The sequence below is a fragment of the Mustelus asterias genome, chromosome 18, assembly GCF_964213995.1.
Source record: "Mustelus asterias chromosome 18, sMusAst1.hap1.1, whole genome shotgun sequence".
NCBI lineage: Eukaryota > Metazoa > Chordata > Chondrichthyes > Carcharhiniformes > Triakidae > Mustelus > Mustelus asterias.
In genome coordinates, this window is record NC_135818.1 from 89,147,617 (window position 1) to 89,172,500 (window position 24,884).

General features: G+C 45.1%; 1 protein-coding gene across 5 annotated transcripts in view; it reads left to right on the forward strand.

Annotated features, from left to right (window-relative positions):
* Window positions 1-24,884, forward strand: part of ttll5 (tubulin tyrosine ligase-like family, member 5) — a 340,921-nt gene that overhangs the window by 20,708 nt on the left and 295,329 nt on the right. For all 5 annotated transcript variants that reach the window (XR_013500071.1, XM_078234550.1, XM_078234552.1 and 2 more), the window contains exons 4-9: window positions 451-533; window positions 5,931-6,037; window positions 17,957-18,087; window positions 19,356-19,438; window positions 20,606-20,675; window positions 22,899-22,983. Coding sequence is in view for 4 of the 5 variants with exons in the window: in XM_078234550.1 (XP_078090676.1) it covers window positions 451-533; window positions 5,931-6,037; window positions 17,957-18,087; window positions 19,356-19,438; window positions 20,606-20,675; window positions 22,899-22,983 (559 nt within the window). In the remaining variant the exon portion in view is untranslated. The remainder of the gene's footprint in view (window positions 1-450; window positions 534-5,930; window positions 6,038-17,956; window positions 18,088-19,355; window positions 19,439-20,605; window positions 20,676-22,898; window positions 22,984-24,884) is intronic.

Consider the following 24,884-nt stretch of genomic DNA (forward strand, 5'->3'; position numbering starts at 1 on the left):
GCCTCCCATCCATTGACTCTGTCTACACTTCCCGCTGCATCGGCAAAGCAGCCAGCATAAATAAGGACCCCACACACCTCGGACATCCTCTCTTCCACCTTCTTCCTTCGGGATAAAGATACAAAAGTGTGAGGTCACATACCAACCGACTCAAGAACAGCTTCTTCCCTGCTGCTGTCAGACCTTTGAATGGACTTACCTTGCATTAGGTTGATCTTTCTCTACACCATAGCTATGACTGTAACACTACATTCTGCATTCACTCGTTTCCTTCTCTATGAATGGTATGCTTTGTCTGTATAGCGCGCAAGAAACAATACTTTTCACTGTTAATATGTAAAAATAATTAATCAAATCAAAAAACTAAAGCTGGATTAGCGTTATTTGCTTTTGATCATTTAACTTTATCATTTCCATCGATGATGCTGTGTTTTCCTTTTCTTGTTGTAGAACGCTATCACTTGGCCTATAAGATTGTGCGCACTGAAAGCAGGCTGGTACGCAGCATCTTAACGGTGCATGGCTTCCACGAGGTTTGTTCTTTGTTTAGTTCTGAGATAATGTTTGTTCAGTTGAAGGCTCCCTTCCCTGTTCATCAGGGTTTTAACTCCTGCTGCTTTTTCATGGGCACCTTGTGCCACACTGTTATGAAGCCCACATGGCGGGAGCTTGATCTTCTTCAGGCTTCAGTAAAGTGGCTATGACTCTCCAATGCAGAGGCCAAGTTTTTTTCACTGTTGTTATGTGTCCTTTGGAGAATTGAGGATACTTTGAAAGTTTTATTTTGTGTTGAAGATATTGCCGATTGCTGTTGCTGACTGATACTGGTGTTTTGAATGAGGGTTTGTACATACCACGAAGAACAGGCCTTTATAAAACTCCCGAACTACAATAATTCAAACAGGACCAAAAGACCCAAAATGTCTGGGCTTCAAAGGCTGGAATAGCAAGTTTCAGAGTTTGTAAATAACCCAAAAGTTGGAGTTTCAGCCAGCCTGGCTAACTGGGAGAGAGCGTAAACTCTACCTAAGAGAAGCTAAGTTATTTCTTTGCTGTACCTGCCCTAGGATTGTTGGATGGGACAGCGCAGGAACATGGCAAATAGGAGCAGGAGTAGACTTTTTGTTCCGCTGGTGTCTATCCATCATTTAACTGGATAATAGCTGATCATCTACCCTAATGCTAGTTTCTCACAATATTCCATATCCCTAGATTTCTTTAATATCTAGAAATCTATTGATCTATTTCTTAAGTATACTCAATGACTGAACCACAAGTCCTCTGGAGTAGAGAATTCAGAAGATTCATCACCCTTTGAATGTAGAAGATTGACCAGATGTGACAAGTGGAGTGCCACAGGTATTGATGCTTGGCCCATAACTACTATTTAATCAATGGCTTGGATGAGGGGATCGAGTATATGGTTACTAAATTTGCTGATGACACTAAGATAGGTGGGAAAGTATGTTGTGAAGAGGGTATTATTGGCATCTACCAGCAATGTGGAGATATGCTTAGGTATGTTCCATTCACAGATGCAGGATAAATCAAATCAAGCACCCCATCAGTCCGCTTTCTTCATCAGTAAAATGACATAAGGTGTCACCAGCTGTGCTATAAAACAGCACGCACTTACCAGTAACCTGCTCGCTGACACTTGCTTTTGTGTTCTGCCTGCACCACTGGGCTCCTGACCTCATTACAGCCTTGATCCAAACATGAACAAATTAACTGAATTCCAGAGGTGGGGTGAGAGTGACGTCAAGACAGCATTTAACTGGTAGCACAGTGGTTAGCACTGCTGCTTCACAGCTCCAGGGTCCCGGGTTCGATTCCCGGCTCGGGTCACTGTCTGTGTGGAGTTTGCACATTCTCCTCGTGTCTGCGTGGGTTTCCTCCGGGTGCTCCGGTTTCCTCCCACAGTCCAAAGATGTGCGGGTTAGGTTGATTGGCCAGGTTAAAAAAAATTGCCCCTTAGAGTCCTGGGATGCGTAGGTTAGAGGGATTAGCGGGTAAATATGTGGGGGTAGGGCCTGGGTGGGATTGTGGTCGGTGCAGACTCGATGGGCCGAATGGCCTCCTTCTGCACTGTAGGGTTTCTATGATTCTATGATTCTATTCTAACTGATTGTGGCGTCAAGGAGCCCTAGCAAAACTAGTCATTGTGAATGAAGGAGAAAACTGCACCGATTGGAGTCATTCCCATCACAAAGGAAGGTAATTGAGGTTGACATTGCCCCAAGCGTTCCTTGGTACTGTCTGAGAATCAACCACCTTCAGCTGCTTCATCCATAACATTCATCTCATCATCAATTCAAACAGAATTTTAGAACATAGAACATAGAAAAGCTACAGCACAAACTGGCCCTTCGGCCCACAAGTTGCGCCGAACAATTTCCTTACCTTCTGGGCTCATCTATAACCCTCTATCTTACTAACCTCCATGAACCTATCCAAAAGTCTCTTAAAAGACTCAATCGAATCCGCTTCCACCACCACTACCGGCAGCCGATTCCATGCACCCACCACCCTCTGAGTGAAAAACTTACCCCTAACATCTCCTCTATACCTACTCCGCAGCACCCTAAACCTGTGGCCTCTCGTGACAACCATTTCAGCCCTGGGTAAAAGCCTCTGAGAATCCACTCTATCAATACCTCTCAACATCTTATACACCTCTATCAGGTCACTTCTCATCCTTCACCTCTCCAAGGAGAATAGACCTAGCTCTCTCAACCTATCCTCATAAGGCATACCACTTAATCCCGGCAACATCCTCGTAAATCTCCTCTGCACCCGTTCTATGACTTCCACATCCTTTCTGTAATGAGGTGACCAGAACTGGGCACAGTACTCCAGGTGGGGTCTGACCCCCTATACAGCTGCAGCATTATCTCCCGATTTCTAAACTCAATTCCTCTATTGATGAAGGCCAGTATTCCATACGCCTTCTTAACCACAGCCTCTACCTGCGACGCCGCTTTGAGCGTCCTATGTACCTGGACCCCAAGATCCCTCTGTTTTTCCACACTGCCAAGCGTCTTACCCTTAATATTATATTCTTCCGTCCTATTCGACCTGCCAAAATGAACCACCACACACTTATCTGGGTTGAAGTCCATCTGCCACTTCTCTGCCCAGTCTTGCATCTTATCTATGTCTCGTTGCAACTGCTGACATCCCTCTACATTATCCACAACACCTCCAACCTTTGTGTCATCAGCAAACTTGCCAACCCATCCTTCCACTTCCTCATCCAGGTCATTTATAAAAATCACAAAGAGCAAGGGTCCCAGAACAGATCCCTGGGGCACTCCACTGGTGACCGACCTCCACTCTGAAAAAGACCCATCTACAACCACTCTTTGCCTTCTTAGGGCAAGCCAGTTCTGAATCCACAAAGCAATGTCCCCTTGTATCCCATGCCCCTTCACTTTCTCCATAAACCTTGCATGGGGCACCTTATCAAACGCCTTACTGAAATCCATATAAACCACATCTACCGCTCTTTCCCCCCGTCTAAGTGTCCAGTCACATCTTCAAAAAACTCAATCAGACTCGTAAGGCATGATCTGCCTCGGACAAAGCCGTGCTGGCTACTTCTGATCATACTATTCCTTTCCAAGTGTTCATAAATCCTGCCTCTCAGGATCTTCTCCATCAACTTACCTACCACTGAGGTTAGACTCACCGGTTTATAATTTCCTGGGCTATCTCTTCTCCCTTTCTTGAATAAGGGAACCACATCCGCCATCCTCCAATCCTCCGGAACCTCTCCCGTCTCCATTGACGACGCAAAGATCATCGCCAGAGGATCGGCAATCTCTTCCCTCGCCTCCCACAGTAACCTGGGGTACATCCCATCCGGTCCCAGCGCTTTATCTAACTTGATGCTTTTTAACATCTCTAACACATTCTCTTTCCTAATGCCCACATGCTCAATCTTCTCAGTCCACTGCAAGTCTGCACTGCAACTACCAAGATCCTTTTCCACTGTGAATACTGAAGCAAAGTATTCATTGAGTACCTCTGCTATTTCAACTGGTTCAATACAGACTTTCCCAACGTCGCATTTGATAGGTCCTACTCCTTCACATCTTATCCTCTTGCTCTTCACATACTTGTAGAATGCCTTGGGGTTTTCCTTTATCTTGTCTGCCAAGGCCTTCTCATGTCCCCTCCTGGCTCTTCTAATTTCCCTCTTTAGTTCCTTCCTACTAGTCGTATACTCTTCTAGATTTCTAACATTACCTAGCTCCCTGAACCTTTTGTAGGCTTTTCTTTTCTTCCTGACTAAATCTGTTACAGCTTTTTCTCTGAAGATTGTACACCATTTTGCTCCCCTTTCCAGCTCCTCGGTTAGTGAAGCACAGTGTGACCATGTACAGCAAGTCCTTGCTGAGAAACATTTGTGCCACACAGTTCCCAACAATGACCATCTCCAGCAAGAGAACATTTAACCATTGTTCAATGACAAATGTGGTGCCATTATCCAAGATGGGAGGAAGGGATAAACCCAAGAAACTACAGGCCAGTCAGTCTAACCTCAGTAGTGGGGATGCTATTGGAAGCAATTCTGAGAAACCGAATTAATCTGCATTTGGAGAGGCAGGGATTAATCAAGAATTGTCAGCGTGGTTTGTTTTAAGGGGTGTTCATGCCTGGCTGACTTGATTGAACTTTTCAAAGAGGTGACCAGGTGTGTGGGTGAGGGCAATGCATTTACTGTAGTCTGTTGAACTGCAGCAAGGTTTTTGACAAGGTCCCACGTGGGAGACTGATGGCCAAGGTAATGGGATCCAAGAAAATTTGGCAAATTGGATCCAGAATTGGCTGGCTGGTGGGAAGCAGAGGGTGATGATTGGGTGTTTTTCAGAGTGGAAGACTGTGTCCAGTGGGGTCTCGCAGGGAGCAGTGTTGGGCCCTGGCTGTTTGTGGTTTATATCAATGATTTAGACTTGAATGTAGGAGGGTTGATCGGTAAGTTCGCGAAGAAACAGAAATTTGTAAGGTGTTAGGTTTAAGAAGTATTTTAACGCGCATTTCCGATGAAAAGGCATACAAGGCTATGACCCAAGTCCTGGAAAGTGGGATTAGAATAATTGGGTGGTTTGTCTTTGACTGTGCAGACTTGATTGGCCGAAGGGCCTTCTCCTGTGCTGTAGACCTCTATGACCCCATCACCATAGCCGAATCCTCTCATCAACACCCTGGGTGTCACCATCTACTAGCAGCTTAGCCACATATATACTGTGGTTACAAGGGAAGGTTATAGATTGGGAATTCTGTGCCCCATCCACAAGGCACAATTCAGGAGTGTGCACTACTCGAGCGGTTCAGCACCGTGACAAACAGCCTGTTTGATCGGCACCCCATTCACCACCTTAAACAATCATTCCCTCTATCACCAGAGCATAGTGGCACTGTGATTGGCCAAAATTAAGATACACTGCAGCAACTCACCAAGGATCTTTCCACAGCCTCTTCGAAATCTGCAACCTCTACCACCTAGAAGGGCATGGGCAGCAGACACATGAGAACACCACTGCCTACAAGTTCCCCTTCAAGCCACACATCTTCCTGACTTGGAACTACCTCACCATTCCTTGACTGTCACTTGGTCAAAATCCTGGAGCTTCCTCCCTAACAGCACTGTGGGTGTATGTATATCGCGTGGGCTGCTGCTGTTCAAAAAGACCACTTTTTGGGGATAATTGGGGATACAAATAAATACTGACCTTGCTGGTGGTGCCCACATCTCATGAATGAGGAAAAAAGTGCCTGACCTAGCAATGTTTGACAATGGTACTATGTTTCAATATGGAAAAGTGCCTTATTCGCCGCGCTGGCATCCCTCGCCTTAATTCAAAATTTGCAAAATGGATTGTTGGTATTCATGCAGTCATGCTCTCCTTTTCTTTACAATACAGGTCCATCCCAACAGTAATGATTTCAACTTGATGTGGACAGGTTCCCATCTCAAACCTTATGTATTACGCACTCTGCTGGAGTTTCAGAAAGTCAACCATTTCCCGAGGTACATATATATGTGATATTTAGTTCTCAATTGTCTGAAAGTTTGACTTATCTTTTTGACTATGGTTTTATTTACAGCTAAGTTGAATCTGCTTGATGTGGATATTTTTTGTTTCTATTGTAATATTTTCTTTGCCCCCTCCTGTACCTTTCCATTTTCTGAAGGGAATGAAACTCTGCGTATTTTGGGATGTACTGACTCCAATTTCTTTCCCAGTCCGTGCTCTGGTGTGCAGGGAGTGAGGGGGTAGTATCCTTCTGAGGTGCTACCAGAAATACTGTTGTTCGTCGTGTACCTGCATGATTTGGGATCAACAATTGGAATGTTTTTATTGTAGGTTTTCCATTTTACCACAAGATGCAACAAACCCCCAAAAGCTAGTGCAGTACAGAGTGATCATTATTCCACATATACAGACAACGCCAGCAAATACTCATACACATGGTTCAGATTATCAATCATTGTAATCGTTGTAGTTTGCGTCTCCTTTTGTGAGGACACCAGAAAGAGTGGGGAACTCAGGATAACAAGATAAAGCCATGAGCACATGGCACCATGGTGCATGCCACCCTCCACAGGATAACAAAGAGCTACACAATATGCGGGATCCCCCATGGGGTAAAATGCAAGCAAAGAAAGGAAACCCCAGGAAAGGGGAACATCAGGATCCTTTTCAGAAGAAAACATCCTCAGAAGAAGAAAAAAACATTGTGGGCCCTTATATTTAGAATATTGGAAGGCTAGGGAGAAGCAACAACAGGGTTAAAGATTGAAATGCCAGTGCCAGGGAGAACAAGGATTAAGAAAAGCTCTGTATAGTTTTAAAAGAGGGGGTTTTACCATCAGGGAAGGGTGGGATTCCAGGCAGTATCAGGCATATTTGAAAAGAAGGAATGCTTTGCTTTACAGCTGGGGTTGTCTGAAGAAAAAAATACATAAATTCAACAGTCTCCTGGGTAAAAAGCGGAAGTATTGGGGAGACAGTGAAATATATACTGAGCAATCTCGAGTCGCTACTGCCTGCAAGAGAAATGGCGGATCTATGAGGACCCATGGGCCCTTTCAATTAAGAAAATAAATCATAAATTTCCTATGCTGAGTGTTTTTGGTACTTTATACAAGTGAATAAAATTGCTAACAAGTTGCTTGTACCAGCTTTTCTCAGTTACAATTGGAAGTAAAACCTTCAATTTGTTCCAATGCTTGGTTCATCCACCAAAGCCAGGAACTAAAACCTACGATGACTTGATGCTCTCCAAAGCCATTGATCTTCACGGAACGGTTCAGTTCCACCAAAGGAACCGGGTGGAAGGCAAAAGCATTGCTCAGTTTATGGCAACCTTAAAAAGGCTTGTACAACATTGAGAGTTTGGTGAGTTATTCAAAGATACTCTTGGAGATTGTCTAGTTTTTTTGGTCTCCAAAATAAGGTCTCCAAAGAAGATTGCTTACTGAGCAAGCTTTGACTTTAAAGATAGCAGTGGCAGTCACAGTGTTGATGGAACTGGTTGCTAAAGTGGCCTCACAATTGTGTGGAGCAATGAAAAAAAGAAGTTTTTGTTTGTTTATTAATGTCACAAGTAAGGCTTACATTAACACTGCAATGAAGTTACTGTGAAATTCCCCTAGTCGCCACACTCCGGTGCCTGTTCCGGTCAATGCACCTGACCAGCACGTCTTTCAGATTGTGGGAGGATACTGGAGCACCTGGAGGAAACCCACGCAGACACAGGGAGAACGTGCAAACTCCACCCAGATAGTGACCCAAGCCGGGAATCGAACCCAGGTCCCTGACGCTGTGAGGCAGCCGTGCTAACCACTGTGCCACCGTGAAGATTGACAAGCTGGGAACTACCCATAAGAAGTCAAAACAGCAACTACATGTCACAAATGGGCTATTCAGCGAGTGATTTGATTTATTATTGTCGCATGTATTAGTATAAAGTGTTATTTTTTTGCTCACTATACAGACAAAACATACCGTTCACAAAGAAGGAAATGAGAGGGTGCAAATTGTAGTATTACAGTCATAGCTAGGGTGTAGAGAAAGATCAACTTAATGCAAGGTAGGTCCGTTCAAAAGCCTGATGGCAGCAGGGAAGAAGCTGTTCTTGAGTCGGTTGGTATGTGACCTCAGACTTTTGTATCTTTTTCCCGATGGAAGAAGGTGGAAGAGAGAGTGTCTGGGGTGAGTGGGGTCCTTGTTTATGCTGGCTGCTTTTCCAAGGCAGCGGAAAGTGTAGACAGTGTCAATAGATGAGAAGTAGGTTTGCGTAATGGACTGGGCTTCGTTCACAACCCTTTGTAGTTTCTTAGACAGAGCAGAAGCCATACCAAGCTGTGATACAACCGGAAAGGATGTTTTCTATGGTGCATTGATAAATGGAGAGAGTCATGGTGGACATGCTGAATTTCCTTAGCCTCCTGAGAAAGTAGTGGCGTTGGTGGGCTTTCTTAACTATAGCGTCGGCATGGAGGGACCAGCACCGGCTGTTGGTGATCTGGACACCTTGAAACTTGAAGCTCTCGTCCATTTGCACTTCATCCCCATTGATGTAGACACAGATATGTCCTTCACTGCGCTTCCTGAAGTCACTGACTATCTCCTTTGTTTTACTGACATTGAGGGAGAGATTACTGTCGTCGCACCAGTCCACCAGATTCTCTATCTCTTTCCTGTACTCCGTCTCATCATTGTTTGAGATCCGACCCACTACGGTGTTGTCATCAGAAAACTTGAAAATCCAGTTGGGGGGGAATTTGGCCACGCAGCCATAGGTGTATAAGGAGTATAGTAGGGGACTGAGGTTCAGGAGAATTTTCTACATCAGTATATAGAGGTGCCAACTAGAGAGGATGCGATATTGGATCTCCTATTGGGAAATGAGTTAGGGCAGGTGATGGATGTGAGTGTGAGGGAACACTTTGGATCCAGTGATCATAATGCCATTAGTTTCAACCTGATCATGGATAAGGATAGATCTGGTCCTTGGGTTGAAGTTCTGAACTGGAAAAAGGCCAAATTTGATGAAATGAGAAGGGATCTGGGAAGTGTGGATTGGCACAGGCTGTTCTCTGGTAAGGATGTAAATAGAAAGTGGGAGGCCTTCAAAGGAGAAATTTTGAGAGTGCAGAGTTTTATGTTCCTGTCAGGATTAAAGGCAAAGTAAATAGGAATAGGGAACCTTGGTTCTCGAGGGAGATTGTAACACTGATTAAGAGGAAGAGAGAGTTGTATGAAATGTACAGGCAGCAAGGAACAGATCAGATGCTCGAGGAGTATAAAAAGTGCAAGAAGCTACTTAAGAGGGAAATCAGGAGGGCTAAAAGAAGACATGAGGTTGCTTTGGCAGACAGAGTGAAGGAAAATCCAAAGAGCTTCTATAGGTATGTTAGGAGCAAAAGGATAGTGAGGGATAAAATTGGTCCTCTTGAAGACCAGAGTGGTACACTGTGTATGGAACCAAAAGAGATGGGGGAGATACTAAATGGTTTTTTTGCATCCGTATTTACTGAGGAAACGGGCATGGAGTCTACGGAAATAGGGCAAACAGGTAGGGAGGTCATGGAACCTTTACAGATTAAAGGGGAGGAGGTGCTCGCTGTCTTGAGGCAAATCAGAGTGGATAAATCCCCAGGACCGGACAGGGTATTCCCACGGACCTTGAGGGAAGCTAGTGTTGAACTTGCAGGGGCCCTGGCAGACATATTTAAAATGTCAGTATTCACGGGGGAGGTGCCGGATGATTGGAGGGTGGCTCATGTTGTTCCGTTGTTTAAAAAAGGTTCCAAAAGAAATCCGGGAAATTATCGGCCAGTAAGTTTGACGTCGGTGGTGGGCAAGTTATTGGAAGGTGTGATAAGGGATAGGATCTACAAATATTTGGATAGACAGGGACTTATTAGGGAGAGTCAACATGGCTTTGTGCGTGGTAGGTCATGTTTGACCAATCTATTAGAGTTTTTCGAGGAGGTTACCAGGAAAGTGGATGAAGGGAAGGCGGTGGATGTTGTCTACCTGGATTTCAGCAAGGCCTTTGACAAGGTCCCTCATGGGAGGTTAGTTAGGAAGGTTCAGTCGCTGGGTATACATGGGGAGGTAGTAAATTGGATTAGACACTGGCTCAATGGAAGAAGCCAGAGAGTGGTTGCGGAGGATTGCTTCTCTGAGTGGAGGCCTGTGACTAGTGGTGTGCCGCAGGGATCGGTGTTGGGTCCATTGTTGTTTGTCATCTATATCAATGATCTGGATGATAATGTGGTAAATTGGATCAGCAAGTTTGCTGATGATGCAAAGATTGGAGGTGTAGTGGACAGTGAGGAAGGTTTTCAAAGCTTGCAGAGGGATTTGGACCAACTAGAAAAATGGGCTTAACAAATGGCAAATGGAATTTAATGCAGACAAGTGTGAGATATTGCACTTTGGAAGGACAAACCAAAGTAGAACGTACAGGGTAAATGGTAGGACTCTGAAGAGTGCAGTTGAACAGAGGGATCTGGGAATACAGGTACAGAATTCCCTAAAAGTGACGTCACAGGTGGATAGGGTCGTAAAGAGTGCCTTTGGTACGTTGGCCTTTATAAATCAGAGTATCGAGTATAAAAGTTGGAGTGTTATGGTAAGGTTATATAAGGCATTGGTGAGGCCGAATTTGGAGTATTGTGTACAGTTTTGGTCACCTAGTTACAGGAAGGATGTAAATAAGATTGAAAGAGTGCAGAGAAGGTTCACAAGGATGTTGCCGGGACTTGAGAAGCTGAGTTACAGAGAGAGATTGAATAGGTTGGGACTTTATTCCCTGGAGCGTAGAAGATTGAGGGGAGATTTGATAGAGGTGTATAAGATTTTGATGGGTATAGATTGAGTGAATGCAAGCAGGCTTTTTCCGCTGAGGCTAGGGGAGAAAAAAACCAGAGGGCATGGGTTGAGGGTGAAAGGAGAAAGTTTAAAGGGAATATTAGGGGGGGCTTCTTTACGCAGAGAGTGGTGGGAGTGTGGAATGAGCTGCTGGATAAAGTGGTAAATGCGGGGTCACTTTTAGCATTTAAGAAAAACTTGGACGGGTTCATGGATGAGAGGGGTGTGGAGGGATATGGCCCAAGTGCAGGTCAGTGGGACTAGGCAAAAAATGGTTCGGCACAGACAAGAAGGGCCAAAAGGCCTGTTTCTGAGCTGTAATTTTCTATGGTTCTATGGTTTTCTATATCTTGCGGGGCACCGGTGTTGAGGATAATTGTGGAGGAGGTGTTGCCTATCTTTACTGATTGGTCTGTGAGTTAGGAAGTTCAGGATCCAGTCGCAGAGGGAGGAGCTGAGCCCAGGGCCACGCAGTTTGAAGATGAGTTTTGTAGGAATAATGATGTTGAAGGCTGAGTTGTGGTCAATAAATAGGAATCTGACGTGTCTTTGTTACCCAAGTGTTCCAGGGTGAACAATACTGTGCATGAATAAGAAATACACCACTGGTGTCTCTTTTATACCCTTAGGAATGACCTAAAATGCTATGGCAATGATTGCATGTAAATCTTTCTGGTCTGTTTGAGGGTTACATGTTCTTAGTCATAATTCTTGCACAGTCAAAGTGACCAGATGTTATCATGAGATCTACTGCAACTGAACAAACGATTAAAGAAACCTCACAATGTTTGCAAGATTTAGTAAACTGGAACAGATTGTTCGCGATAATGGTTCACTGTTTACTTCACAAGAGTTTGAGGATTATCTCAAAGTAAATGGTATTCAGCACATAACATCACATCTTAGCATCCATCAACCATTGGATGAGCCTAAAGATTCATACAGTCCTTGAAACAGTCTTTAAAAGCTTCAAAAGAGCAAGGTTTGTTATCATGCTGTGTGAATAGCTTTTTAAAATCTTAGTAAATTTATTATTGTTACGTGTAATGGGATACATGTGAGCTATGCAGACAAAACATACCATTCACCGAGTACAGAGGTGAGAAGGAAAGGATAGGGTAAAGAATATAGTGTTGCAGTTATTAAGAGGGTGAGAAAAAAGATCAGCTTAATATGTGATAGGATATTCCAAAAGTCTGGCAGCAGGGAAGAACCTGTTCTTGAGTTGCTTGGTATGTGTTTTCAGACTTTTGTATCTTATTCCTGACGGAAGAAGTTGGAAGGGGCATGCCTGGGGTGCGTGGAGTCCTTAATTATGCTGACTGCTTTTCCGAGGCAGCGGGAAGTGTAGACAGTGTCAATGGGTGGGAGGCTGGTTTGAGTGATGGACTGGGCTGCATTCACAACCCTTTGTAGTTCTTTGTGGTCTTAGTCAGAGCAGGAGCCACACCAAGCTGTGATGCACTGGAAAGAATGTTTTCTTTGGTGCATCTGTAAAAGTTGGTGAGAGTCGTGGACATGCTGAATTTCCTTGGTCTCCTGAGAAAACAGAGGCGTTCATGGGCTTTCTTAATTATAGCATCGGTGTGGAGGAACCAGGACAGATTGTTGGTAATTTGAACATCTCGAAACTTGAAGCCCTCGACCATCTCCACGTCATCACCTTTGATATAGACAGTGGCATGTTCTCCATTGCGCTTCCTGAAGTTGGTGACTATCTCCCTCGTTTTACTGCCATTGAGGGAGAGATTATTGTCACCGCACCATTTCACCAGATTTTCAATCTCATTCCTGTACTCCATCTCATCATTGTTGGAGAACTGACCCACTACAGTGGTGTCATCGGCAAACTTGAAAATGGCTTTAGAGTGGAATTTGACCACACAATCATAGGTGTATAAGGAAGCTGAGGACACAGCCTTGCGGTGCACTGGTGTTGAGGATGATCGTGGAGGAGGTGTTGTTGCCTGTCCTTCCTGATTGCAGTCTGTGAGTTAGGAAGTCTAGGTTCCAGTCACAGAGGGGAGAGCCACGCCTTAGGCCCCCGAGTTTGGAGATGAGTTTTGTTGCGATAATGGTATTGAAGGCTGAGCTGTAGTCAATAAGTAAGAGTCTGCATAAATGTCCTTGTTATCTAGATGTTCCATGGTTGAGGGAAATGGTATCTGCTGTGGACATGTTGTGACGATAGGCAAACTACAGTGAATCCAGGCAATCTGGGAGACTAGAGTTGTGTGCTATGGCTAACCTTTCGAAGCACTTCATAATGATGCATGTCAGAGCCAGCGGGCGGTAGTCCTTGAGGCACGCTGCGTGGCTTTTCTTTGATACAGGGATGATGGTCATCTTGAAGCAGGTAGGGACCACAGATCGGAGTAAGGAGAGGTTAAAGATGTCTGCAAATATCCGCCAACTAGTTGGTGCAGTATCTGATTGCTCTTCCGGACACCCCACTTGGGCCTGGGTTGACATTCATGAAGACTGAACTGACATCTACATTGGTGATCTCAGATGCCGGTTTGGCCAAGGCTTCCAGGGCGGAAGACTTCCTCTTGCTGACCTCTTGCTCAAAATGGGCATAGAATGGGTTGGGTTCATCGGGGGGGCGGGATGGGGGTTGGTGAGTTGGAGCCGGCGATTCCACATGCCGCCGCCTTGCAGACCTTGCCATATTCGGTGGAAGTTTGTGTGGCTAGCCTGGGACTCTAGCTTGGTCCTGTATTGTCTCTTGGCATCTTTGATGATTCTCTGTAGATCATATCTGGATTTCTTGTTTAGGACAGGATCACTGACATGAATGCCTCAGCACTGGACTTAAGTAGGCAGTGGATATCCATGTTCATCCATGGTTTCCGGTTGGGAAACACACGGATTAGCTTTTCTGACAATTTTCTACACACTTACTAATGAAGTCAGTTACTATAGTGGTGTACTCATTCAGGTCGGTCGCTGAGTTCTTGAATATTGACCAGTCCACCGACTCAAAGCAATCCCGAAGAAGATCATCTCATTCCTCAGACCAACATGATGTGGAGTTGCTGGCGTTGGACTGGGATAGGCATAGTAAGTAGTCTCACAACATCAGGTTAAAGTCCAACAGGTTTTTTTGGTAGCATGAGCTTATGGAGTGTTGACCCTTCATCATGTGAGTGAAGAGTTCGGTTCACAAACAGGGCATGTATAGACACAAACTCAATTACAAGATAATGGTTGGAATGTGAGTCTTTCCAGGTAATCAAGTCTTTACAGGTGCAGACAATGTGAGTGGAGAGAGGGTTAAGCACAGGTTAAAGAGGTGTGTATTGTCTCCATCCAGGACAGTTAGTGAGATTTTGCAAGTCCAGGCAAGTTGTGGGGGTTACATAGTGTGACATGAACCCAAGATCCCGGTTGAGGCTGTCCTCGTGTGCGGAACTTGGCTATCCGTTTCTGCTCAGCGATTCTGCATTGTCGTGTGTTGTGAAGGCCGCCTTGGAGAACCCTTACCCGAAGATCAGAGGCTGAATGCGCTTGACTGCTGAAGTGTTCCCCAACAGGAAGGGAACACTCCTGCCTGGTGATTGTCGAGCGGTGTTCATTCATCTGTTGTCGTAGCGTCTACATGGTCTCACCAATGTACCACGCCTCGGGACATCCTTTCCTGCAGCGTATCAGGTAGACAATGTTGGCCGAGTTGTAAGAGTATGTACCGTGTACCTGGTGGATGGTGTTCTCACATGAGATGATGGCATCTCTGTCGATGATCCGGCACATCTTGCAGGGTTGTGTGGTGTCGTGGTCGCTGTTCTCCTGAAGGCTGGGTAGTTTGCTGCGGACAATGGTCTGCTTGAGGTTGCATGCTTGTTTGAAGGCAAGTAGTGGAGGTGTGGGGACAGCCTTGGCGAGATGTCCGTCTTCATCAATGACATGTTGAAGGCTTCGGAGAAGATGTCGTAGCTTCTCCGCTCCGGGGAAGTACTGGATGACGAAGGGTACTCTGTCCACCGTGTCCCATGTTTGTCTTCTGAGGGGATCGGTGCGATTTTTCAGTGTGGCACTGGAACCGTCGATTGATGAGTTGAGCGCCATATCCTGTTCTTATGAGGGCGTCTTTCAGCGTCTGTAGGTGTCGGTTGCGATCCTCCTCATCTGAGCAGATCCTGTGTATACGGAGGGCTTGTTCGTAGGGGATGGCTTCTTTAACATGTTTAGGGTGGAAGCTGGAGAAGTGGAGCATTGTGAGGTTATCCGTGGGCTTGCGGTACAGTGAGGTGCTGAGGTGACCGTCCTTGATGGAGATGCGTGTGTCCAGAAATGCAACCGATTCCGGAGAGTAGTCCATGGTGAGTCTGATGGTGGGATGGAACTTGTTGATGTCATTATGTAGTTGTTTCAGTGATTGTTCACCATGAGTCCAAAGGAAGAAAATGTCATCAATGTATCTCGTGTATAGCATCGGTTGAAGATCCTGTGCGGTGAAGAAGTTTTGTTCGAATCTGTGCATGAAGATGTTGGCATATTGAGGTGCGAATTTGGTCCCCATGGCTGTCCCATGTGGCTGGATGGTCCAGGGTGAAGCGAATGAGTTGTAAAATTGCATCTGGGAATTGACAGTTGTCGGCGTTGAGTACTGAGGCAGTTGCAGCAATGTCGTTGTTGTGGGGGATGCTGGTGTAGAGTGTCGAGACATTGTGATGAGGAGTGTTCCTGGTTCAACTGCTCCATGGGTGCTGAGTTTCTGTAAGAAGCCCATAGTGTCGCAACAGAAACGATGGGATTCAGGATGCCTTCGACGTAACCAGAGAGGTTCTCACACAGGGTCCCATTGCCTGATACGACGGGACGGCCGGGTGTGTTGGCATTGTGTATCTTCGGGAGGCAGTAGAGATCTCCAACGCGAGGAATACGTGGGATGAGAGCACGGAGGGTGCTCTGAAGGTCCGGATCAAAGGTCTTGATCAGTCTGAGTTGACGGGTGTGTTCTTTGGTCGGATCTGCGGGTAACTGTCGTGTTCCTCGTTGTTCAGTTGTTGGTGCACTTCTTTGCAGTAATCCGTTCTGTTCAGTATGACGGTGGCCCCTCCTTTGTCTGCTGGTTTGATGACAATGTTGCAGTTGGTCTTGAGAGCGCGGATGGTGTTGCGTTGTGCTTGGGTGACATTCGGGCTGTCTTGTGAGTGCGGCTGATGAATCTGACATTAACGCACCTCCTGACGGCTTGGGCATACATGTCAAGTCGAGGGCAGTGGCCTTCCGGAGGAGTCCAATTCGACTCTTTCCTCTTCGGTTGCTGCACCACGGATCTCTCTGTCGGCTGTTCCGGATCATTGGCTGCCTCATTGAGTTCGCTATTGGCCTCTTGGGGTTTGTGGAAGATTCCCGCAGCCTCATTCGCCTGATAAATTCCTCTGCGTCCGTTGCGAGACTGATGGGGTCAATTTTGGTGGTGGGGCAAAAATTGAGCCCTCGGCTGAGAACTTCGATTTTGTCTGATTGAAGTGTGTAGTCCGACAAGTTGACAATGGACTTCCCTGCAGTGGTACTGTTTTCTACTGTGGTACCGGGGGAGGCTTGGTTGCTGCTGGAGTTTCTCAAGTTTCCTGTTCTTGTGCATGTAGATGGCGTAGTTCCGTTGTCGCGTCTGCTTGGTAGTTGGGCCATTAGAATATTGCACAACCCTAATGTTATACAACCAATTCAACATGCTTCCCAGTAGAAATAAGAAGGCATTCAAATAATCCCAAACAAGGAAATGTCTCCATATTGCAAACACTGGAACCCAAGAATTAGAATTTGCACAGGGCCGGAGGTAGGGTTAGGGTGGGCTGACCCTCTGACCCACCCACTCCCCTAGTACACACATCAAAAGGAAAATTGAATGCAAACAGTAATGCATGTTAAACTAAGGCCTCCCTTGTTCCACTGTTGGAGCATGTTAAGTGGACGAATCCCATCAAAGAGAAAAGATGGACAATCCTGACCTTCGCAGCATAACGGAATACCAGGCGACAAACGTTTGGCTGCCTCCTGCCCATCTCGATGCACAACAAGGACAAGAAACCGTAAGACCAGTGGTTGGAGTCTTCGACTGACCTCAGGCTTCAAACACTGGATACAACGTGCTCCATTAAACTCTCAACGCTCAGCCTTCAAATAGAGATTGTGAAAACACGGCAGTCGGTTCTCAAATTCGGCTGGGAATTCATCCCTGCATACTTCGCAAGACCAGGTGCAAGGTTACTCCAGCCCCTTCTCCCCCAATCAACCAGGATGTTCAACACACCATGCAGCAGGAGTTCCAAGGATTGAAGATGAGCCCTCACCAAAGAAACTGATCTCTCAACTAATAGGATTCCCTTCTCCGCTTCATCCGCTCGCTTTAGGATATCTCTCAGTTTGTCAATGTGAGCACCAATAGTCTGTGTCGGGGAGCCGAGACCGTCGTCACAACTTCACTCACAATGGCAGTCGTCATCTGACTGCCAACAGCATCACTGAAGCATAGACCTGTCCGTGAGTGAAACTGCCATTGTGGACTGGGCCCCACACCGGCTGCCTCCAATTGCCTCACACAATTGACTTGACTCTGCTTTCTATCGCCAAATTTTAGCCAGGATCTTCCAGGAACATCGCATAGGTTATGCACATCAGGATCAAGTCATTATGGGTCATGCATCAGGCTGAAAAATTCAAAGATGAGTCATGCCAGAGCTTGTGAAGACAACAGCCAGTCCACGCTTACATCACATGACTCCCCAGTCAACAATTTTTAACATAGTCAAAATACCAACATTAATTTTACTCTCTGACATTACATTTGTCTCAAAATTCAGTCCAAAACTTTTGACCACCATCTTTGTGTACAACCTATCACATCCTGCTATCTTTGAGAAACAGTGTAGATTCCTTTCACGTGAGCAGCTCCACATGAGCTGTAGTAAATGTACCATAATGTCAGTCAGAATACATTCCCCATTAGTGGTGGTAACACCCGCGATGTTGCGCTCGGAAAAGCTACCTGAAGGGATGATTTTTCTTTTATATGTTTCTTTATTGATGCTATTTAATTTCCTTCATTCCAGATCCTATGAATTGACTAGGAAGGATCGGCTATACAAAAATATCCAACGAATGCAGCAAACCCATGGTTTCAAGCACTTCAACATTGTACCTCAGGCTTACATCTTACCATCTGAGTACCAGGAATTGTGGAGTAAGGACCTTGCACAGAATTGCAGTTTAGTCCAATCCAAACAATACTATCTCTAGTGCAGTGTCAGGCCTGTGTTAGTTTGTGATTGTTACTCAAGCAGCAATCCAGAGAAAGTGAGTTCAAACCCCATCATGGAATACTAAGAATTTGAATTCTGTTTACATCAGTTAACAATAAAAATGACTATGGCCAGTAAAAACCCAACTGTTTCACTCATGCCCTTTAGAGAAGTAAACCAGCTACATATATAACAAGATACTTGATCACACAAAAGTCATTGATTTAAGGTGAAGGCCCCACATCACCTTTTCAGGCTAACTAAGGAAAGGACAATAAATATCACACCCTGAGAATGGAAAAAAACCAAGCACTTTGACAGGGAACCATGTGGCATAGACCTGATTGGCTCTCACTTCATGTCCTCAGTGCTGCCAAAGGGACAGGTAATATCTACCTGACCGTCTTTTTCTGTTGCCAGATTGGACAAGGGTGATCGTCTCACTGTTTTTTGTGAAGGGAAGGATTTCTCCCACCCGCATCTCCAGGGTTAAGGGAAATTGAAGTCTCTCTTTAGCAGTTTTGTGTGCTCTGTTTGAGGACCCGGTAACCTTAAGGAGCTCACTGTTTAGAAAACTGCTGCAGAGTCCCATATTAGGCTTCTGGTGTGCATATGTGAATGCCGATGATGTGCAGATGGCAATGATGATATGTTTCATCATAACCCATTCAGAAGAGGGAAAATGGTCTGAAAGCTGAGCAAACTGGTCCCTTCCGACCAGCCAAACTCCACCTGCTGGCTATTTCCATTGACCATTTTCTCTCTCTAGACTAATCTACTAGTTCCTTGATCCCACTTATACTGTCTGCCTCAATGTCCTTTCCTGCTAACTCCTTTCACCATTTCTATTTTTAATCCCAGTGCTAACTTGTGCCCCAGGGATTAGGGATTTGAACTACTGAACAGAGGGAACAATTTACCTGGAGTAACTTCTCAACTGTGAAGATTTCAATTTGATCAGCCCAGAGCGTGGAATTAGAATGTTTCCTAATAAAGTTCCATCAAGTACACCAGTTTCTAATTGGAGTGTTTCTGGAGCAGCCCTGGTTGGGTTTTGTCCCAGGTTCCGGCTCCTTGTTGGGCTAAACCCTGGAGACCAGTTTCACTCAGTTGTCTAATATAAACGTTAGAAATCTATTGATACTGTAGTTCTAGTTTCAATTCGTCAGAATCTGTTGATAATCGTTGATGTTTATTTAACTTTTTGAAGCTGCACATACAAAGGAAAAGGGGCCATGGATTGTTAAACCAGTCGCATCTTCGAGAGGCCGTGGAGTCTACCTGGTCACCAATGTAAGTGTTTACCAGCAGAATGAAGAGTGAAAGGAGGCTGCTGATATGTTAACTGCTGTGGTCCTGACCACCCACCGCCCGCTCCTCCTGTAGGTCAGTGAAATGAGCGGTTAGATTAGCCGGTCTCTGTTGATTCAGCCTAACTCCGATGGGATTGAGGTGCAAATGGTACAATTTGCCTTGTGTTCCTAATCCGACGGTGGTGGGGCTGAAGCTTGACCTTATGCTGACTCCTTGCTGTGTGTCTTCCCCTCACTTGGATTCCTGCTCCTGACCAATGCAGGGAAGTCTGTCTCCAAGGACATTTGGTAAGGACAGCTTGACTGTGACACCCTCAGTCCTAAATCTCTCTTAGCCGCGTTTGACCCTGTGACCTCTTGCTGTACTGTCAGGGTTTAGTTTAAAGTTGGAAAGAAGGACTTGCATCTCTGTAGCACAACCTCTGGACATCCCAAAAAAACTTAATGAAGCTGCAGGAAATATGGCAGTCAAGATGTACACAGCAAACTCCCACAAGAAAACAATGAGACAATAATCCAGTAATCTGCTTTGGTGATGTCAGTTGACGTAGGTGAGAGTGCAGAGTGTGAACCATGGCAAATGGTTGTGCCCTGGATCTTCCTTTTCCAGAACTGTCAGCTCGCCTCTCAAAGCTGAACAACCGGGTTTCTCCAGTCTTTCCTTAAAACCCAGTTCCTCTGATACTGGGGGTCAGACTTGTACCTTTTTGTGATCAGCCTCCTAACTTGCATCTCAGTGACCATAGCTTTGGATATGTCTAACCAGATGTTGTAGCTTCATTGACTTAAATGCTTCTCCCAGGTCTGGGACTGGCCAACAAGTGTTAAACGATGATAAAAACAGAAAATGCTGGATAAACTCAGCGGGTCTGCAGAGAGAAGGAAAGTCCATATGACCATTCTCCAGAGCAGTTTTATAGAAGGGTCATATGGACTCAAAACATTAACTGTGTTTCTCTCTCTACAGATGCTGTCAGACCCGCTGAGTTTATCCAACATTTTCTGTTTTTATTCCAGCTTTCCAGCACCCGCAGTATTTTGCTTTTATTTAAGTGTTAAATGATGGCTTCCTGATGTCTACTTCACTAACTGCTCGACACCAGTTCAATGTATTGCATTTGAACCTTGTTTCTTATTTTCCTTTCAGCCCAATCAGATTGCGTCAGATGAGAGTATCCTAGTTTCACGTTACATTCGCTCTCCACTCCTAATAGATGGTAAGTTATCCTTTTCAGTAGCTTGTACTCCACTTCCATGGCTTTATCTGGTCATCTTATCATCATTTTCTGAAATTGCAAATACACAATGAAGTGCTTTCTTCATAGCCCACTGTATCTTTACAAGGGTATGAACTTGCATGGCCACTGAGGGCACTAGACCCCTTATCTCTGGCTGCACAATCAGTGCCCAGCAATTTTTCTCAAACGGTAACAGATTTTAATGTTCTTTCCTTCTTTAATTAGGAGCAAGGCATTCAGTGAGAAGTGCTTGCTATAACAGCGTGTATGAGAAGTTTACTTTTATTGTTCAACTCTCGCTAGCCCAGGCCAATTGTAGCAAACTTCAGGTTTGATAAAAGCTAATTCTATCCACTTAACTCTGCATTGCATCTTTTCTTTCCCATTCATTTTTGGATGTAGGCTTTGTTGACAAGGTCATCATTTATTGCCCATCCCTAGTTGCCCTGAGTTTGATTCATTCTCGGTATCCTCCTCTTTCACATATGCTAGCTTCTTGACATCAACAGATTTGGAATCAGTTTTCATTTGTATATTGGTCTATTTCTACCTCTCTGGTACACCTCTTGACCGCTGCATGACCTCTCTCTATCTTCTCCCTTTAAACTTCTCAAGCCCCCCCCCCCCCCCCCAAACTATTTGATCCTCTGATTTCTTAATATATTTCTCCCCCTTCTCCTTTCGGTCCTCCTTCAGCTGTTTGGATCGCTTTCTGTAGAATTCCCTCCTACAGCCGCTTCTCTCCAATGTCTCGTTTTCTCTCTCTCACCAAAAGACCCTCCTTGAAAGCTGCCTTCTTGAGCAAGTTTTGTGTCATCCCTCCTTTGACTTGACTTCTATTTTCTTTACCTGTGTTTCTCTGACGATGCTTTATTCAGTCAAGTTTTTCTGCTTGTACCAGAAGGAAGCTATTTATCCCATTTTAATTTGTGTCAGCTCTTTGCTGATCCAGTGCAAAAGTTATCCCGGTGTTTGTGTCCTGATGCCCTTTGCATCAAATATTCAATTTTCCATAATGGCGCAATGGTTTCTGCCTCCACCTGTCTATACGGTAAAAGTATTCCTTGCACCCAATAATCCTCAGTCCAAAGAGTTTTCTCCCAACCTCTCCCCTCGCGCACTAAGTGTTAATTTTAAATAATTGACTCCCAAGTTACTGAAATAGTTTTCTTCACCTTCTCAAAACCTTTCATGATTATGAAAATATTTTACCGCAACCTCTCCATTGCCTTTGTTATATTCTATAGGACCTATGGAAGGAGATTTGATTGTTGGAATGGTCATTTCTTGTTTGTTGGACTCGTTCTATATATTGAAAATGTTGAGCATAATTCCTCATTCCTGAGGACTAATGGGTTCAACGGACTGATTTTCTAAACCTGTTCCTGAAGACTATTGGATGATGATGGGGAATATGCTGTGTAAATTGTAAATATAAATAGTCATTTGGTAAAGCAGAACCCTGAGTATTGCTGAAAAAAAGACATTTTTTGTAAATATATTTTTGATGCTGCTTCGTGTGAATGCACAGAGGAAATCTTCACTCCAAACCTTCACAATGAATTCCATTTGAAGTACATAACTGGTGTTACGTGAGCAAACACAGGAAAGAAGATGGAGACCCTTTGTCGCTGGTTATCTTAGTTGAGGGATCTTTAATATCCACCTGAGCAAGTAGACTAGGTCTTGACTTTCATGGTACTGCGCTTGAGTTTCATCATCAACCCTGTGGATTAAACCCACGACCTTCCGTCTCAGAGGCTCTTTTGCTGACATCTGTACCAATCCACCACTCTTGTTAGAGAAAGCTGAGTCAGCTATAATTTTTAAAAGTTTAACGTTTATTTATTAGTGTCACAAATAGGCTTACATTAACACTGCAATGAAGTTATTGTGAAAATCCCCGAGTCGCCACACCACGGCGCCGGTTCGTGTACACTGAGGGAGAAATTAGCATGGCCAATTCACCTGACCAGCATGGCTTTCGGACTGTGGGAGAAAACTGGAGCACCCGGAGGAAACCCACACAGACACTGGGAGAATGTGCAGACTCCACACAGGCAGTAACCCAAGCCTGGAATTGAACCCGAGTCCCTGGCGCTGAGAGGCAGCAGTGCTAGCCACTGTGTGGCCCCATGTATTCTGAGTCAAAGGATAGTGGGTCGAGGCGTGGAGTTAATTACTTTATTTTTACCATTACAGACTTCAAGTTTGATGTGCGATTATACGTCCTGGTGACATCCTACGATCCTTTGGTGGTTTATCTCTATGAAGAAGGACTGACGAGGTAGGAAATGCTTCATTTTTATATTGATTATACACCACAGGCAGATCATCGGTTTGGCCTGTCGTGATTTTCTCAACAAGTAGCAACAATTGCATTTTTACAAGTGCTTCCAGACGTGTAAGGAGGAAAGATTAGTTCAATTAAAAAGCACTATACAGTGGGAGCAGTGAAGTAAAATGTGATATTTTGGGTACCAGGAGGTTACCTCATCTTCATCTCTTCCACCATTACAGCACCACTCCTCCAGACCCTGCAGCCTTGCTGCAAACAGGTGGAAGGCCACTCAGCCTCTCAAGTCTGTTGCATAGGAACAGGGGAAGGCCATTCGATTGCTCGAGCCAGTCACGTGGTACAGTGGTTTTCAAACGTTTTTAGTTAAAGGAGTCCTTTTCAAATGGATGAGTAATCGCAGAACCCCCATCTTAGTTGTAATACTACATGATACCCAGAAATATGAAAGTGAGGTGTGTAACAACCTCTCCATGGCCGTGCCTGGGCAGGATATATGTGGCTCGCGCATAGACAGGATCCACCCCCCCCCCCCCCCCCCCCCCCCCGTCTGCTCACGGAGCACCAGCTGAAAACCCAAGTAAACAAGAACATGCTCATGAGAGCAATCAGAATTCACTTCAATAATGGCCAGAATTACTTTGTTGTCCCCTGAGTGAGTCTAAGTGGAACCCATGTCTTGACAAGTACATGAATAGAATGGGAATAGAGGGATATGGTCCCCGGAAGGGTGGGGGTTTAGTTCAGTCGGGCAGCATGGTCGGTGCAGGCTTGGAGGACCGAAGGGCCTGTTCCTGTGCTGTAATTTTCTTTATTCTTTGTTCTTTGTTCATGTGTCTGTGAACCCCAATTTGAGAACCTAGGAAGAGGAGGCCGTTAAATGGCCTTGAGCCTATTATACCAGAACAAGAGGAGGCGGTCAGCCCCTTGAACCTGTTCCACCATTCAGTTAGATCATGGCTGATCTGTACTTTAGCACTGTTTACCTGACTTTGCTTCATGCCCCAAAGATCCATTAGCCTCGGTTTAGAATTTTTCAATTGACCCCCCCCCCCCCCCCAGCCTCAACTAAACCTTAATCAGCCAGTGGTGTGTAATCAGTATTTAATAACATGTTTGAACATCCCAAAGTGCTTCCTTGAAGCATTATAAAGCCAAATTTAACACACAAGAGATGTCAGGGCAGATGGCTAAAAGCTTGATCAAATATTTAGGTTTTCTGGAGGGCACCTTGACGGGAAATGGAGAGGGAGCGAGCGAATTCCAGAGCTTGGGGCCGAGGCAGCTGGAGGCAGTGCCACTGATAACGGGGGAGGGATTTAAAATCAGACATGTGTAATAGGCAGATATCGCTGGGGTTGGTGAGCTGGATGAGATTATGGAGATGGGGAGGGCGAGGCGATGGAGGGGTTTGAAAACACCTTTAAAATCAAGGCTTAACTTGACTAGGAACCACAAGGCTCGGAAGCACAAGGGTAACAGTTGAATAAGATTTGGAGCACATTAGGACACAAACTCACCTAAACCTCTGCCCAGTGCGTGGAAGGCCAGCATGCACTTAGCATTTGAAATGCCATAACACACAAGGCGACAAACCAAATGCTGGAATGGATTGATGCTTGATGGCTGACGCAAATATGATGGGCCAAAGGGCCTCTTTCAGTGCTGTATGACTCTGACTCGATGAATTCATTAGAAAAGGCAAACCTGGAGATAACATGTACGTGAATGACGATTTCAGGTTGAGGAAGCAGAACAAAGATGGAAACATGTAGTCGGAAGCTCATCTCCCAAGGCTTTCTACAAATATGTCAAGAGTAAAAGGATGAGGTGTGAAGGCATAGGACCCTTAAAAGGTGAAGGGGGAAAAGTTTGTGCGGAACCGTTAGAAA